We start from the raw sequence: 14,596 nt of genomic DNA, 5'->3' as shown, positions 1-14,596 counted from the left end.
GAAAGGAAGATAGAAGTGTCGGGGGTACTCACCTAAACTTGTTGGTAGCGAGTTCACCCAGTTCGTAGAATTTGATTTCCTCTGAGAACACATCGAGGGGAACGTTGACTGGGCGCCGGAGCCGGCCACCGCTCTGGTAGTAATACAAGATGGCGTCGAAGCTCGGGCGGTTCCGGTCGAAAAAATACTCGTTGCGCAGCGGATCGAAGTAGCGGATCCGCCGGGCCGGGTCCCCCAGAAGCGTCTCCGGGAACTGGTTCAGCGTCCGCAGCTGCGTCTCGAACCGCAGACCACTCACCTGCCAACAAAGTCAGTCAAACACATCAGTTCAACATGTCAATTTCAACAAATCAGTCCAACACATCAGCCTAACACATCTGTCCAACATATTATCCCATTAAATCAGTCTGACGGATCAGTCCACACGAAGAAACAAATTTCGTGCGTGGGACCCGAAGTTTAGGTCATATGGATCTCTGAAGTTTTCGGATTGAGCATCTGAACACTTTAGGTCCAGCTGCTGAGGTTTGGATCACACATCTGAAACGTCAGTTCTTACACTGAAGTACTTCGGTTTTCACATCCGAAAAACTTCGGTTCTCCCATCCGAAAAACTTCAGTTCTCATATCTGAAGTACTTCAGATGTAAGAAGTGAAGTTGCAGATGTGTGATCCTAACCTCGGCAGCTAGACCTAAAGTGTTCAGATGCTCAATCCGAAAACTTCAGAGATTCATATGACCTAAACTTCGGGTCTCACGCACGAGTTTTTTTTTCTCCGTGCAACAGGGAGCTAATTGTTGAAATTGGATGTATTTCTGTCAAACGGAACTAAGCGCCAATTTGAGTTCCTTTAGAGGAATTTAGAATGCCGGATAGCGCGTTCTGTCAAACGGACCTAAGCGCCATGGAAAAGCATTGCGAGTATAGGACGGAATGAGCCCGACGCTTGGTTTCGCCGCCAATCCAAGCCCTCCTCTACCTTCCTCACCCTATGGCGCTTAGTTCCGTTTGACAGAAATACGTCCAATTGATACACGCAGCGATTGGCAAAGAGGATAAAGGGAAAATGAAGCGATCTTATTGGTTGAAACGAGTTGTTATTATAGACTGAGGAGAAATTATGGACTAACTGTAGGGTCTCTGGTGGGCTGCTGTTTGTTAGTTTATTACTTACCCCCTTTGTCCATTGCAACCCCCTGCACCCACCAATGGGATATTAGTTGAATAGAATTTCAACGTGAACTATACGGTTTTTTTTTTTTTTTTTTTTTTTTTTTTTAAATTCGTCTTCAACTGCGTCTGCAGCAATTGCTCTTATGAATATGTTGCGCGTGCTCATTTTAGATCATTACATACTTGGATTTCTGAAGGCGTTTTTTGTGCGTAAGTAGCGCACCCTGTTGGAGAACGACAAAAGTAGAGATTGAATGAATCGTTCGATCCCTACTTCGTTAGATTTCCAAAAGAGTGCTCTACTTGCGCACATAAAACGCCTTCAGAGAGTCGAGTATGTACTGAGCTAAAACCAGCGAGCACAACATATCCGTAACAACAACTGCTGCAGACATAATTGAAGGCGACTAAAGAATGAAAGAAAAGCTATTGTACTTTTCTGTAAGTCTTGAAGTCATGTCATAGATGCAGTTAATTTATTTAAAAATTGTCTTCAAGAGATGAGAGAAAACTAATAGCAACCCACGAGAGACCCTATTGTTAGTCCATCATTTTCCCCTGAGTGCTAGTCCTGTTAAATACAACATGGGAAATCAAAACCACATATTATTTTCGAATTCAGCCTTTCTTACGGGAAAAAAATGTCCACGAGTGACTTTTCAAGGATTTGGCGTTTCTATTGATACGTTCTACTTTCTCCAAAAAACACTAAAGTCCTCGAATTTTGAAAAATCAATTTTCTTCCACCAGGCTCGATGAGAACGTAACAATGCAAAGGATGCGGTCGTCTTGCTAATGAATCCTGATCGTCTTGGTCGATAAGTGATTTTTGATATAATAAAATGCGTCAGGAAGTCACGATGAACACGGTTGCGAAGTGACTATAAACATTCTGAAAAACGGATTACTTCAAAACACCATCGGAGTTTCTTCGAAAGGAAAAAACTCACACTCCAAATAAAAAGTTTCTCAGTGTTTTGCCAAACGAGCTCATTTGAATTCCACGGAAATAATCAGAGATAAATTCCCGAAATACGGTCATACTTTGAATTTAGCTGGAAAAGAATGAATACTGCACATTTTATAAAACAGACGTGGAGTAAGCGTTATTGCATAATTCATGAAGTCAGCCGTTTAGCGGAGAAAGCACTCTATTACAAGCTGTTTTCGCGGAATTTGTTGTTTTCATGATGTAATGAACTGCTTTTTGAGTTGAGTCCTAATATCTATAGAACGTCATGCTTTTCAGAACTCGTTTAGAATGAGGATGGGCTCTAACGTCAGATAAGTGATGGATTGTAGTTATAGACATAGTAATCAGTGGCGTTGCGTGATTTGCGATATATCGATCGATCTGCCATTAAAACCAATGGAAAAGGATCGATAAACAGGGTGTTTGCAGCGAACACCTTAAAAATCGATCTTCACCATAGCTTCAAATGGGGGAAATATCGATAATCGATCACTCACGCCTCGCCACTGTATTGATTGAGCGCAATGACTGAAAAAAAAAATATATAAAGGAAAACCCATTCCTCTGAACTCGGCAAAATACTTGAAGGAACTCATGAAGTTTCTAAAAATTTGGTTCGCTAATTAATTTATATTATACAAGGTTCATGACAAAGACTTGAAATCAAGGATTTTTAAGGATTGAAACTCAGGATTCTAATCGTAATATCAAGGGTTGCTTAACGGGGGAAGGGGTCTAAAAAGAAAAAAATGGTAACTTTTTGCGTAATTCAGAGACGGTTTCTTAACGTAAAACCGATTCATACTTAATTCATTTCCCACCCCCTTAATCCGGCCCTGTTTTTACCTGAAATGTTGGAGCTCAGCGCTAAGTTTTTTTTTTCGTGCGGATGAATCCGCCAGAATTATAGTTCCTAATTGCAATCAGTGGTCCAATTTTTCATATAGTTATACTTCTGATGCTTGAATTGGTCACAAAACGCAGTGCGGCCATTTTATTTTACCTAAAATTCTGGGGTTCCGGGAAGAAATTCCAACGTGCTCGCCCCAGGCGTGCAACTCCCCGATTTAGTTCTGAAAGTCGTCAAATTTGATAAAAGAAATCATCAAATTTGACCAAGTAATCTGCCAAACTGACAAAAAAACCCAGAGATTCCGAGAAAATTCCGAAAATGGCCGGAAGTTCCGGGAATTTTGAAGATTCCGAGAAATTGAAAAAAGTTCCAAAATTTGGAATAAATTCCGGAAAATGGCAGCACTGACGAGGGTTGCGGTTAATAGATTTTGGCTCCAAAGGTTAAAACCTATGGAGCAGCGAAGAATAATACAATTCATTCAAGTGCCAAGTTTGAATCCAATATTAATAGGAATGTTCCCCTCTGGAAAACACAACGAGTGACGTCATCCTCCGCGTCTGTCACGATCGCATTAGCGGTTTCGCCCACTTTACTTCCATAAATCAATGATGAATGAAACTTCCATTGATTGCCCTACATGCATAGTTGATGGAATCAAGTTGGTAGAAATTAAGCTATCGTATATTGACGTGGTGATGGGTGACGTGATCTACTTTATATTTCAGTAGACGGTATCTCCGGAGACTCTGGACGTACAAACTTCAAGTTGGGACAGGTTATATTGCTTTTTCACCAACTCTTGACTTTCCACCGTCAAAACACACCATAGACACCATCCTCAGATTAGATTAACTTTTGGATTGAACTGTGAAGTGAGTCGATAGCTGAAACGAACCAACTTTGAGTGCAAAACTTGCAAAGAATCAATATAGAATTTGATTTCACTACTTTTCAAAAGGTTTTAATAATTTGAAACTATTTTTGATTCAGCTTATTGAACTGTCGATTGAAGACCAGGTACTAGAAGAAAAGGTACCAGAGTTGGATGGATTTTATGTCTCAAAAATTTCAGCGATTCACAACTTTATATACATACACCGCTGTTAATAGACAAGACTGAAATTTGTCCAAAACGTTTTAAAAAGTTCCAAAAAATAATTGTAGGCGTGTAAAAAATTATGGGTCCAGTCTGATCAAAAATACGTTTTGGTTTTTAAATTGAAGAATTATTGGAGGATATATGATCAACTGATCGAATCTGCTAAAATATAGGTGGTTAAGCGGGAAATACTGCTTAATGACATGAGAAAGCTGTACATTTTCTCAATTTCAACTTTCTACAATTTTCCATTTTAGGAAAAATTACAAAAAATACTGCGAACTTAGCTCATTAAGCTCTCTCAGATGAACCAACGTAATTCTTACGTGAAAATTCTCCATTATACTGCGAAGAACTCCAAAAGCATTAAAGCTCCCTTACAATGTGACAACATTATCTTACAGGCACTTAAATCTCTCACTATCTGGTAATTTTCTTGGTTGTGAGCACGGAAGCAAGTACGTAAGTATTTGCTTCAGAAAACAGATTATTATGGGTCGATTTCTTGCGAGACCTTAATCTACAACTAGAGGAGAGGAGGGTCATCGAGTATCGATAATTCCCCATTTGAAGCTATGGTAAAGAATCGATTATTAAGGTGTTTGCTGCAAACACCCTGTTTGTCGATCTTTTTCCATAAGTTTAAGTGGCAGATCAATCGATACATCGCAAACCACGCTGCGCCACTCATAACTAGAGGAGAAGAGGGCCGGATGAGAGGCAGTGGTAAAAAATGAGTTGAAGAAAACAACGAGGAAAAACAAATTCGTTCTTTCACCCCTAATGTCCTTTCTACGCGCCTCTCTTAAAATGTTTCCTCTCCAACCCTTCTATTTTCCGCGACGTTGCCTGAATGAGTGCCTACCCTCTAATTCACAGGGGCAAGGTTCATCACTTTCTTCCGCAAGGAGTTGAACGACCAGAAGGAGAGAGGCCCTCAGGAACTAAACAAATATTGAAAATGCTCTAAGTAGAAAGTACTCAATCTTTCAAGACACATCTTTTCCTAAACTTGAAGCGCCGTTGTGAGGAACTCCTCGATTGAGGATTGAAATTGGGAAAATAATGAGCGTTATCAGCGGGCTGATTTTTTAAATTGATAGACAAAAAGATACATAAAGAAGAAATGGAGCGATCCTACTGATTGGAACGGGTGGTTGATGTAAAGTAAAGGGGATATGATGGAATAAGTAACTAGAGGGTCTCTCGTAGGTTGCCCACCTACTTTGCCCATTGTGATCAACCGCTTCCAACGATGAGGTCGCTCCATTTCCTCTGTGTTTCCTTTGTCTATTGCTTTGTCTTTCAATTTCAATAATCACCCCACAACCAAACCACAAAGGAACCTATAGTTAGTCCATCATTCTCCTTTTTATTCGATAAGAACAATCCGTCTCACCCGATAGAATCGTTATATTTTCCATTCGTGTTTTTTCTCTAACCTTTCGCCTTAAATTGATTGATTAACCAACCGGAGACAACATACTATAGGGACTCCGCACTGATATCTCACTTAGTGTGCAAACATTACTTTTGAAATACAACCATTGCAGTGCCATTTTCTCTTATTCTTTCTTGTCTAATACCCTTGTCCATCAATGCCGACTGTTGGTCCTTCAGGGTCATTCGACACGACACAAGCGTAGTATTGAAAGTCCTTCAGGTTGTCCACCGTCAATAAAAACCGTCAGACCAAAAATATTAGGGAAGTTTATGCCATCAGGAAAATATCGGGAAAATCAGTCATCGATCAGGAAATTCAGAGTACGTTCAGCGACCCACTGGTATCTCTAGGCTTGCACAACTGTTCTCTGATTTGACATGCATCTATTCTAACGTACTAAGACAAAACGCCGTATGAACCTTCGTCGACTGCCAAATTCACTTCGATTAGATACGAATTTTCAGGAAAACTCGTAAACATTTTCCATTCAATTTTTCAGAGAATTTTCTTTCTAAGTACATCCTAATCATCCGAAAATATGAGAAGAAAACTTTCATAACTCTCCTCAAAAATACATGTTTTATACGCGGAAATTTGGCACCTCTCGAATGTTCATACGGCGGTTTTCCTCAGTTTTGCTGTAATGGCCTACGATTTTGACCGAAAAGTAACATAAAAATTCGGGGGAAATTTCCCGATGCAAAATGCATAGGACCCTTGCATATCCCTTTTGTCTTCTTTGTCTATAACTTTGTCTACCAGCCTGCTGCGGATTCTCGACAACTGGCGTTTTCAGGTCCAGGAACCATGCTTTCACATCGTAGGGGCCGTTTAAGAATAACATTTTGACCGATTCTTGGCCCTTCCCTCTTGTCGTGAAGCATCATAAGAAAATAAGGTCCTGATGGCGATTATTACGTTTTGGATTACCACTCTCCAATCATGGTTTTCGGATGACGATCGTTTCAGCACGGCGAGATTGAATTAGCTTCGACAACGCGCGGTGTCACGGAAGAGCGTATCCTCGGGGCGTATTTCACAACGCACCGCTGCAGCAGCAATCGATAGAAATGGAAGCTGGGAAAGGGGAGAGGGTTAATTATTACGGCGCAACGCGCGGCGGGGCAAGTTGGAATTGTTATTAAGTGCGGAGGAACCATCGTTGCCGACATTAATTCATGTCGGTTTTCGCTTCGGAATAAATAGAGGATTTGCACACCGAAAAAGTAGGATGCTGATTTAACATTCTGGATGTAAAAAAAAGGTGCAAAAACTCACAAAATGCTGAATTAACCGCCACAGCAGTTACTTTAGCAATGTCAAGATGTAAAACTAACTGCTGTGGCGGTTAATTCAGCGTTTTGTGAGTTCTCGCACACTTTTTTACATCCAGAATGTTAAATCAGCATCTTTTTTTTTCGGCGCAGGTGTCTGCAAATTTGATGAATTTCGTGGTTAAGTAGAAACTACTGAGTGAACTGAACACAAGGATACCCTTGATTCATGGATTGAACAATTATTGGACAAGATTCGACGAAATGATCTAATCTCCTATAATACGTGTGTTTAAATGGAAAATGCCTTCAGATTACGTCACTAGGCGGTGCATTTTCTCACTTTTAAATATATTTTAACACTATTTCCCATAACAGAAAAAAGTATAAAAAATACTGTGAAATCAGCTCTTTAAGCACTTTCATATGAAGCAATACAAATTTTGCATGCAAATGCTCCATTATGAAATTGTTCCTCATTTTGCAGGTGACCAAGACAACAATGGACCAGTGTTAGTGCGAGGCAAATTCCTTAAAAATGTCAGAGGAATCCGTTCAAAAAATTTAACCTTCCAATTTTTGGCAATAGTTGATGTGGCCTCGGTTACTTTCTGCTAAATACGGTCCATTTATCGAACTTTGGCACCCAAGTCCGGAGCAAAGTGTTCGGAAAATTCAAGATTGCAGTGGAAATCCAGTTGAATTGAAAGGAACCCAGGCGGAAAATCTCATTTTGGCCGCGGGAAAAGGGAAAAGCGCCAGTTGTTAACAAATCTCAAAGCTTTATTCACGGCGCAAAAATCCGCGCCGAAAAGGGAGAGAAAGGGCTAAGAGAGAAATAGAGGATTAAACGGGCACCCAAAGTGAAGTGGCGCAAGTTGCAAGTCCTATTACAATGCCTTTTTTTCCACGTCGGGATGGAGGAGTGGGGGGAAGGCTCCACAGTCATGCTTTCTTATTTTCCGCGAGAGCTTCAAAGCGGAAGCTTAACTTTCTGCCAAACTGATGCCTTGGAGAGCCATTCGCTAACTTTGCGCCTTCCAGAACCGGCTGGAAAGCTGCCGTGCTGAGGAAAAATGCCGTATGAACATTCGGATGTTGCCAAATTACCCGCATTTAAACATTAATTTTTCAGAAAATTTATGAATATTTTTCTTTGAAATTTTCAGATACTGCACATTAATTTGAGAATGTAATCCTCTGAAAAACTGTACGAGAAATATTCGCAAATTTGCCCTAAAATTGGTACTTTGTCAAGAAAAATTTAGCAACGTCTAAAGGTGCAAACGCCGTTCTTCCTTATATAGCAATGCAGGAACCCACACAGAACCACGTGTCCACAGGTATTTTCGGCGGAATGAAGATGTTGTGGGTGTGAGGAATTTGCGATTTGACCACTGATTAGCAGGGTTGCCGTGTTTTCAGTTTTGGAGTCCCCAAAAAAGTGGCAGCCCTGTCAATGTATTTGCTCCCTATCTTTGCATGGAGAGTTTGTCTTGATGTAGAGGTGAACTCTCAGGATAGCGTGGGATATCCCCTCCATTTTGGCCTCAACTTGAGAGTATTTTTTGAGCTTGGGAGTTAATTTCAGAGAAAACTAGTGGCACCATCGTGTTTCTCGCAAACTTTTACAAAAGAATCAGTAGTCAAATCGCAAATTCCTCACACATGCAACATCTCCATTTACGTGATTCTTCGTCGGTGTTCTGGAGGGAGCAAAACGTAGGGTTTATTTGTAAAGAGAGAAGGAAGATTGTGGATGAAAAGGATGTTTGGGTAATTTAGATCATGCATATTTTAGTGGATCGAGTGTGGAGTCCATTATTTCAAAGCATCGTCAGTGTAATTATTATGCTGTTTCAGCGTCTAGCAAGGCAGGGATGAGTGGCAGGTTAATTCCGTTGAGGGTCAGGTGCGGTTGATGATTTCTGTTTGATATTAGATCATGTTAAAAGTCAGGGCTCGTGAGTGTTTTTTAGAATCAAAATCAAGGGCTCTTGAAGAGCTTTGATCCGTGAAATCCAGAAATGTCCAAGATCTTCCGAGGGATACCGAAAAAAATTTCAGGGACAATCAAGGGTATCAACGCAAACAAATTCAAAGTCCTTAATGAATGCCTCAAGTGGAAGTATATTTGGACCGCGTTAAGCAGAAAGGAACTATGTCACATCAGTTATTGCGAAATTTAACTGGGCAATCTAATTTTCGACAAGAAAACGGTTGTGCAGATTTTTGGGGAAATTTTCGTGAATTTTCTGTACAGTACAAAGCAAGTTTCTTAAAATTTTCAAGGGAATACGCACAAACTTTTCTTGTAAAAAATTAAAATGCCCAGTTGAATTTGGTAATGTCTGTTGTGGCTTGGTTCCTTTCTGCAAATCGCGGTCTATTTTTCCTATAGGTTCATTAGACCAAATTCTGCAAGGGGAATTACTATTTTTGACATATCCCTAAAAACAACTTAAACACAGGAAAACTAACGGCAAACACGCTGTTCCTGAAATAAGTCGGGATTGGAAGTTCCTTGTTATAAAATGAGGTCAAATTATCTGGTATCCGTGCATGAAGCGGGAAATTTTCGGCGGACCACAGAAGTTACCATCGATAACGGGAAAAAAAAATCGATTATGCGTCTTCCGTTCTTCCCGAACGGTTAATGGTTATTTCGTAAAGGTGGTGTAAATTAAAGTACATTACAGCAATTTGTCGAGCTTCAGAGAGGATTTGTAGAGGACCAAGCTAGACAAACTATTCAGGGATAATTCAGATATTGTTAAGGCGACCGCTGAAAGTGTACCTCTGCATCTGATGCAATTTGTGATTATAAAAGGCAACGACCATACCAAACTGAAACATGTATCTGCGTAATTTTTGCAGTGGTGAATGCATAGCTGAAGTGCGTTTCAGCTAGAATTGTATTTACAAATGGGTGATTTTTCTACGAGGATTGAAAATAAACAAGTGGCACGAAATATAACAAGAGAATATGAACTATGCAAAACAATAATCCGGGTATCGGAACTTGGCTGATTTGAAAACGCCTTCAAATGCGGCGTGATACCTCACGCATTCCGGAGAGTTCATATAGTTGTATCATTGCGCCGTAAGAATGTGACGGAAGATTTAAATGGAAGTAGCCTCCATGCACGCTGGGCTTGTCGATTTCCTCTGTTTACCCCAAAAAATCTTTCTTGTAGGAAGTTGCTGTTTGGACCGATCTAATGATTCCTAGCTGATCTAAGATTCAAGCATCAAAACAGGATTCTGTGACAAGCGCAACTGACTAATTGCACTACTCATTGCCCTATCCAAGTTCAGGAACTTCTCTTCGTAAGAAACGTATACCTATGTGTTGAGTTACGGAAAATACCTGATGATCTGGCAGCCATGAGAGGCACCTCGTTAAATGAGGTCGAGGGTTGGAAACACTTGGCGTTTAATCAGTGATTGTTTTGCGAGCATAATTTTGAATTTTACGGCCGGCCACGACTTTCATTGACCATTAGCCTGACTTGAAATTATTCTTGTGCTTGTTCGACCATTTTAGGACTATTATTGAGTTCCGCAGCGGAAGCTATGCCCTGAAAAATATCGTCGGCCAACCAAGTCGAGCCATCCATGTTCAGTAGTCGAGGGTTCTACGACTTGAGCAAATTTTGTTCGTTCTCCATAATTTTTAATTTTCAACATCAAAACGTCCGAGGATAGTGGAAGGAACGAAAGAAAAGATGGATATGCCAAGATTCCTTGGTAGGATTTGAGATGCTTCTCTTCTCATTTTCCTCTTCGTCCATCGCTTGGCCTAATAATTTCAATAATCACACCACAGTGGGCTGCATCTTTATCTCATGTAAAACAGACATGACAGAATATTATAGTGTCGTCCCTGTATCAGGGTGTCTACTAAAATTTTATTTTCGATTCTCCTGATAGTTTTCTGATTTTTCCTGTTATTTCATCTAAAATTTCCTGACATTTTGAGACTAAATTGAAACTCATACGATGATTTACTGAATTGAAATAGTCAATAAACTGACTCAAATATTTAAAAAATGCTTGTAGCACTTGGAATCCCCGGTCCATTACCGATTTTTCTGATATTTTCCTGATGACATCGAATTTCCCGATTCTGTAGTTTCTACTGACGGTAGACACCCTGTAACTATGTCCCATTCAAAAAAGTAAGTTATATCATCACATTCCGGCCAAAGTAATACAAGCGCCATGCAAAGTTTTAAAATTTCTGCTATTTTATTTTTTTACAGAGACATTTTTCAACAAAGCTGTCCGAAAAATTTCTCTGTAAAAAAATAAAATGACGGCGGAAATTTTGAAACGTCGCACGGCGCTTGTGATTCTTTGGCCAGAAGTTGACGATTTAGTCTGTCCAAAATTCTCCCCCCAAGTCTGTTACAACCACCCATTTCAATTTCAACCAATAGGATCGCTGTATCTTCCGTTCGCCTTCTTCGCCCATACTGCCGTGCTGGGGAAGAACGCCGCATGAGCAATCGAGGGTTGCCAAATTTTCTTCGATAAAATGTTTATTTCTGAGAAAAATTATGAATATTTTTCCTTGAAATTTTCATACACTTCAGATCAAGTTACAAACAAAATTATCTGAGAAATTGGCAAAAAAATATTCAAACATTTCCCTGAAAATTAGTGATTTGCAAGAGGGAATTTGGTAACGCCTGAAGGCTCATACGGCGTTTTTCCTCAGCACGAAAGCATAGCCTTGTCTACCAATGGACCACTAGACAAGGTACGAATTTAAGCATTCTGATACATGTATCTTGATCAGAATTTCACGTAGCACACGATTCGCGCAACGAAAATTGCTGAGACCAACTCCTAACGGAGATATTAACATTTTTAATTCACGATGGTTACGAGGAATTTGAACTGCCCGCTCACGAGAAACTTAAAGCTCTACGTGAGTCAAATCGTGCACTACATCGATTTCAGCAAGCTTCTCAATAGAGCAATGTTCATTCCCCACCATGTGTTTTTCAAAATGGGAGTAATTTGCTATAGCTGAGCCAAAGTGTCAAGATCGAGGTTGCCAGATTTTTATGTCGCAGAGACTGTCATGATAACGTTTGGCGCGCGATGTGAATCACGTAGAGCATTGAGTTTTCTTGAGCGGGTGGTTTGAATTCACGCATCAAGAATAATTAAATATCTTCGTCAGGAGTTGATTGCGGTAATTTTTGTAGTAAGCATCGTGTTTAACGTGAAATTTTAGTTACGAAACATGTATCAAAATGCTGAAATTCGTACCTTGTCTAGTGATCCATTTCAGTAATCGGCGCAGAGGGTGCAAATTTCGACAACACCGAGCCTCGCCGTTAAATTGGATCGAAGGGAAATCTCAAGGAAAGCGCGCGGATGAGTATCGAATAAGACGAGAAGGGGGCACCACGGGGGGACTGGGGAAAACTCGCGGGGGGCCCGCAGGCGGGGGGGGGGGAAGCCGACTACTGCTTTTTAATTGAAATAATGCGCGGGGCGGATGGCGCCCTCTCCCCGCCACCCCTCGAGGGAGGGGCGCTTGGTGCAGCACTATCGTCAACTTGCCAAATTTCCATGATGATATGCTGAATTTTGTGAGGAAAATCGATATTTTTAAGGGGATTTGGCAATAAGGCGGTGCAGGCGATACCTGGCACGATTGTAGCGGGCCTTTAGCGAGTTTGAATCTATTTCCCCCCCCCCCCCCACCCCTACCCGTCCCCTTTCAAAGTTTGAAACATGACAATCAAAATTTTCAATGCCTGATGGGATTCCGTCCTCGCTTGGCGCCTGCACTGCTGTGGTGTGGAAAAGGGTTGTATGAACGATTGGAGATTACCAAATCGTTCCCGATAAAGTGTTTTGCTTAAAGTAAACATATTAATAATATTTTGACATTACCATTTGAACAGAAATAAAATAGATTTGCAAATTTGTGAAAATGTTGATCTTGAGCTTTCTTGAAAAGTTTGAAAGCGGGTTTAGCGAGTTTCCCTTGTGTTTTGATTTTTTTAAGAGTGAAAAATACAACGAAACAAATTGTTTGTGATCCTAACAACAATGAAGGTGGTTTCACGAAAACTACTCAACGGCAATTCTGTAAAACTGCTGTGATTTTTCTACTCTGTGCGAAGAAAATTCTGCAAAAAATTCAAGGAATGATGTCAATTTGTTCTCCTTTACAAAAATAACATAGAGGCAGAGATTTTCAGACACCGTAAACGAGATGTGTGATTGTTGACTTACACCGTCGATATACCTTTTTAAGTACAGTTCGGGCCATTTCTTAGTGTTAACTCTAACAAGAGAGCGTTCCAAGCTTTTAAAAAAATAAAAAGAAATCAAGTTCAACCCCTTAAAATTTTGGCATTTTTACGCTAAAACTGACGCAAAAAACCAAATTTCAATAGCTTTTAATGTTCAACAATTATGAGCATTCAAAAATTTTGACTTTAACCCCCGTCCTCCCTGCTTCTCAGGGTTTAGGGCAAAAATACATTTTTGAGATCCCCAAATTATCCTCTATCAGCCTCTAAAATATTGCACGATTCCCTTGAGGGGCGAAAAGCGCCGATTAGGAATAATGCCATTTTCCTTCAAATTTATGATTTAAAATAATAGATTTGGCAACATATTGAAGTTCATGCGGCCCCTTAGCACGGAAGTGCACTGGAGGGATGGAAAAAAGCCACCCGCCTTTTATCGGAGCTGTTGCGATATATCGATTGATCTACCATTTAAATCTACGGACAAGGATCGATAAAGAGGGTGTTTGCAACGAACACCTTGATAATCGATTCTTTATCTCAACTCCAAATGGGGAAATATCGATATATCGCTCATTCACGCCTCGCTTTTGTAATCCCACCGTTCCGTGTTTGGATTTCACCTCCATTTTTGAGGTCATCCTAGGAAGAGTCTCTGCGCCAAAATACTTACGACATTAAATCGTATGGAAAAGTCGCCCGGTCAAATAATATTCCCATCGAGATCGGTAAAATTGTACGGATAAAAGATGAATGTTGATTTAGTATTATACTGTAAAGTAAAAGTGCGATAAGTATCAACTGCTGATTTTACATTAAAAAATTGCTAACTCAACATTGAATTTGTTCATTAAACCGTGCACATGTCGCACATGTTTTTAACATTATAAATACCCTGGTGAAAATTGGCAGTAGAATCTGTGTTCCAAAATACTATAGACCTACAGCCGGCTGTAAGATTCCCAATAGCTTCTACAGCCGGCAACACAATTTCGTATGGCCTTTTATAGCCGAGGGCGATTAAGCAAAGCGATTAAGAAACAGCCTGGCGATAAGTGTATGCTAAACGTTACTAATTACGGATGCTAGGACTTAGTGAGTTTTTGGACTACCGCTCTCTTTTTGGGCCGTAGTATCTTGATTTATTTTGCGAGGAAAGCTCCATACTTTTGAAGGACGCCTGTCATTCCTAATATGTTAAAGCGCCTTCAATTTCGTATGATACTGTGCAATACCTCTGGTGTGAAATAGTTGCTTCAAGCGCCGTGGTACGCTGCCACGCGCATTGGCGCCTACAAACCTAACAGGGATACTTCACGCATTGCGCAATGCGTGAAGTATCCCTGTTAGGTTTGAAGGCGTCAGTGCGTCGCGTCGCCGCTCCGCTTTGTGTTACGCTCTAATATTTAATCTCGTGGAGTCAGCGTTTTTCAACTCATGACTTTGAAATGTTTGCACACTCTGTATGGATTATTCTCATTGTAATTGACGGAA

General features: G+C 40.4%; 1 protein-coding gene across 2 annotated transcripts in view; it reads right to left on the bottom strand.

Annotated features, from left to right (window-relative positions):
• Nucleotides 1-14,596, bottom strand: part of Sh (Potassium voltage-gated channel protein Shaker) — a 513,106-nt gene that overhangs the window by 71,093 nt on the left and 427,417 nt on the right. For both annotated transcript variants that reach the window (XM_072305153.1, XM_072305152.1), the window contains exon 3: nucleotides 33-298. In XM_072305153.1, coding sequence (XP_072161254.1) covers nucleotides 33-298 — 266 coding nt within the window. The remainder of the gene's footprint in view (nucleotides 1-32; nucleotides 299-14,596) is intronic.

Source organism: Bemisia tabaci, chromosome 10, assembly GCF_918797505.1.
Source record: "Bemisia tabaci chromosome 10, PGI_BMITA_v3".
NCBI classification, from domain to species: Eukaryota; Metazoa; Arthropoda; class Insecta; order Hemiptera; family Aleyrodidae; genus Bemisia; species Bemisia tabaci.
This window is presented reverse-complemented; position numbering and strand designations above follow the sequence as displayed.